Raw genomic sequence first — 3,778 nt, 5'->3', positions numbered from 1 at the left:
AATAAATGTCTGTTGTCTTAAGCTGCGAAGTTTTTTTGTGATTTGTTACAGCAGCCATAGGAACCTAAAGTACGATTGGGTTGGCTCCTGAGAACCTGCATTTCTAATAGGTTCTCTGGAAATTAATAAAGAGAAACCTCATTTTAAATGGAGTCAGGAGGCCAGAAGGGGATGCTTTCATGCCCGACCACTAGAGGAATTGCAGACCCATCAGAAAGAGAGGTACTTTGCATCTCCAATAGGAAGAAGGTTATTACTTTATTACCCAGCAGGAGGAAGAACTCCTCGCTGGGCAACATTCCAGCCAATGAGAGACTGTCACAGCTCAGCCAATGAAAAGCCACTACACTTTGAACTCCCAGTTTCCTCCAATGGACTCTGTTTATAACAGCTCCTCCCAGCTCCCCCTTCTCCTCTACAAAATACCTCTCTGTTCTCTAGACTTGCCTGTGGTTTGCCATAGATTGCCTGTCCCAAGTTGCAATTCTTTGCTGTTTCGAATAAACTCATTTTGCTGGTAAAATAATAACTGGCTATTTTATTATTTTAGGTCAACTGTTCTCAGGTGATGCTGACGCTGCAGGTCCAAGGACCACACTCTGAGAACCACTGGCTTAGAGTGAAGCACACAATCCTCAGTCCTCCAAACCTTGGACAGCAGGTTGTATAAAAACTTTGTTCTCTCAACATCCAAATCATACAGATGGAAGCCTTGGGCTTCATAACTCTTATCTACAAAAAGTGCCTATTTTGGAAATCAACACTTAACACTTGATTTTTTTTTCTGTTCTACCCTAAAACAATGGTGTAGAACCAATGGACAGTCAGCATGACCAGCCATTAAAAATGTATCATAGGGCTTCCCTGGTGGCGCAGTGGTTGAGAGTCTGCCTGCCGATGCAGGCGACGCAGGTTCCTGCCCCGGTCCGGGAAGATCCCACATGCCATGGAGCAGCTGGGCCCGTGAGCCATAGCCGCTGAGCCTGCGCGTCCAGAGCCTGTGCTCCACAGTGGGAGAGGCCTCAGCGGTGAGAGGCCCGTGTACCACAGGAGAAAAAAAAAAAAAAGTATCATATTAGTATTTTATAACTATTTATCTCACTATATCTTTTTTTATTATTTTCTTTGGGGTAAAATCACAGAGCATTGTCAGTTTATCTACTGTCAGTTTATCTACCCAAACCTCCATGGGGTTGGAAAATAGAAAACCTGCACATTCTAGAAAGGATATGGGACAAAGGGAGGTTTGAAATGAGCAAGGTATCTGGACCTCTGCTTCCCTCATGTCAAGCTGGGTTTTTTTTCTAGTTACTTTCATGGCCCCTCTGTTCACCAGCTCCTCCCCTTTTGCCTCTACCAGGTGAACTTGGCTACACCTCCCTTAGTATCTGATGTTGCTCCTTTCAGCTGGCCTTCTCCAAGTGATAATGCTGCCTTTTCCATCCTGGATGCTCAGATGGAGGCCACAGGGATGGTTACTAGGGACACCAAACCCAGACAGTCACATGCCCCATGTCTGCCAAAAGACCTCAGGGGCACTGCTTGAGATGGGAGACCTCATCCTATTATCCCCAGGGCTCCTGGTAGAGGAAGGGAGAAGAGGGGCATGGAGCGCTGGTTACATACAATGAATCCAATACCTTGGAAGCAGTAGTTACAAGAGGATATCAATGCACAGTGAGAAAGACTCGATTTGACTGTGGTCCTTACCATTTCCTCCTTTTCTCCCTTTCCTCTCTCTTTTCCCTCTTCACCTCTCTTTCTCTTCTGCCTCTCCTGGCAAGCAGTGGAGTCCAACCTGGATTTCAATTCTAGCTCTGCCTTTTGTTGGCTGTGTGACAACGAACTAGGAACTTAACTTCTCTGATCCTTAATTCCCTTACCTATGAAGTAGGGGTGAAGACTCCTACCTCCATTCTCAAATGAGAACTAGATGAGAGAATATCTGAAATGTATTCAGTGTAAACACCCAATTAATGCTCTCCATGGTGATCATTTCCACCCTGCAGTAAGTCCTACTGAAACCTCACAACCCAGACTGAGACTCAAACCCGCTGTCTTTTAACTGAAATCGCACACTTGGTCTCACGACTTAATGAAGCTCAGGTTCTTTATGTCTCATCACAGAAGGAATTCAGTGAGAGACAAAGTGATAGGTAAGAAGTAGATCTACTGAGAGAGATACACACCCCATAGACAGAATTTGGTCCATCTCAAAAGGCTTGAGAGCACCCCAAAATATGGGGTGGTTAGTTTTTATGGGCTGGGTGATTTCATAGGCTAACGAGTGGGAGGATTATTCCAACTATTTCAGGGAAGGGGTGGGGATTTCCAGGAATTGGGCCACCGCCCACTTTTTGGCTTTTTATGGTCTGCCTCAGAAATATTATGGCGCCAATGGGTGTGTCATTTAGCTATACTGTGCGTATAATGAGGCTGAAGGTCTACTGGAAGTTGAATCTTCTGCCATCTTGGGCCTAGTCGGTTCTAACCAGTTTTATGTCATATGCTCAATGTCTATGTCATCCTTTTCAAGTTTGTGCCCTGCCCCCTTCCCTGCTGTCTCACTATTCAACCAACAGAGTTTACAGGGGCTGCAAGGTAGGAAACCACAACTTTAATGGGAAGCTCGAGATTCCCTTTCATTCCAAGACTCTTAACATTTCCCACTGATTTGCCTACATGGCCTCATTCTTCCAGTTAGGCATGCTTAACGCTCTGGGCATGCTCTTTCTATGGCTGTGCATTTTTTTGCTAAAATAATCAAATATGCCAGTAGGGCTAAAGGAAACAAAACAGAGCCACAGATAAGACATTTTCCCGGGTGCATAAAATGCAAAGGGGCTCTTAGCAGAGATGGCATGCTGGATGTCCAAGAGGACTGGGGAGACGTCCATTACAGAGTAGGTTTGCATGAACATGAGAAAATTGCGTTCCCTAAGGATATAGTCCTGGCCGTAGTCCTCTTGCACGTCAGGGGTGAGGTGGTCCAGGATGTTTTTCTCCAGCTTGTCCCACATGTCACTCGTGCCTGCGATGTCTGAGATGCAAGAAAAAGAGAGGCTCAGATGCTGGGAAGGCTAAAACAGGCATGTCCTACCCCTAATTGGGAGGAAGGCCCTTGTGAATTGGCCTCTGTTGGGAAGGATATTCCCAAATGCCTTTTAAAGTATGTGCTTTATAATGGCAATTCTATTCTTTTAAACATACATACAGAACAGTGCACAGATCAATAGGTTTCCACAAACCGAATAGCTCATGTAACCAGCAACCAGACCAAGAAAAGGACAAACCAGCCTCGGCCACCTTTCCAGGAGCCACTGTCAGGTGAACAGAGTAGAGGAGCTTTGCCTGACTTTAGACATATGAATACATGGATGCATGTATTGTGTGGTCAGTAGCTTTCCATTCTGTAAATATGCCATAAATTATTTATCTATTATACTATGATGGGCGTTTGTGTTGTTTTCAAGTTGAGGCTTTTACGAATAGTGCTGCCACAAACATTCTAGTACATATCTTTTCATGACTATTATATACAATATAAAATATAATGTATATAATATATATTATCTACACATTATGTATATACCTACATATATATGTACACATATAATTTTTTAAAATATAGCAGTAACGCCTGCTTCTGTGTATAAAATTAAATATATAATGTTGGGAGTTCCCTGGTGGCCTAGTGGTTGGGATTCCGGGTTTCCACTGCCGTGGCCTGGGTTCAATCCCTGGTCAGGGAAGTTCCCGCAAGCCACGCGGCCAAAAA

At 44.3% G+C, this 3,778-nt stretch overlaps 1 protein-coding gene across 1 annotated transcript in view; it reads right to left on the bottom strand.

Moving 5' to 3' along the window:
• Window positions 1-2,595: 2,595 nt before the first annotated feature.
• HSD17B2 (hydroxysteroid 17-beta dehydrogenase 2) overlaps window positions 2,596-3,778 on the bottom strand; it is a 59,656-nt gene continuing 58,473 nt past the window's right edge. The window contains exon 5 of the mRNA XM_024735694.1: window positions 2,596-3,040. Coding sequence (XP_024591462.1) covers window positions 2,679-3,040 — 362 coding nt within the window. The 3' untranslated portion in view covers window positions 2,596-2,678. The remainder of the gene's footprint in view (window positions 3,041-3,778) is intronic.

The sequence above is a fragment of the Neophocaena asiaeorientalis genome, unplaced genomic scaffold (assembly GCF_003031525.2).
Source record: "Neophocaena asiaeorientalis asiaeorientalis breed wild unplaced genomic scaffold, Neophocaena_asiaeorientalis_V1.1 scaffold40, whole genome shotgun sequence".
Lineage (NCBI taxonomy): Eukaryota > Metazoa > Chordata > Mammalia > Artiodactyla > Phocoenidae > Neophocaena > Neophocaena asiaeorientalis.
The sequence above is the reverse complement of the archived record's forward strand: the minus strand, read 5'-3'. Positions and strand labels throughout refer to the sequence as shown.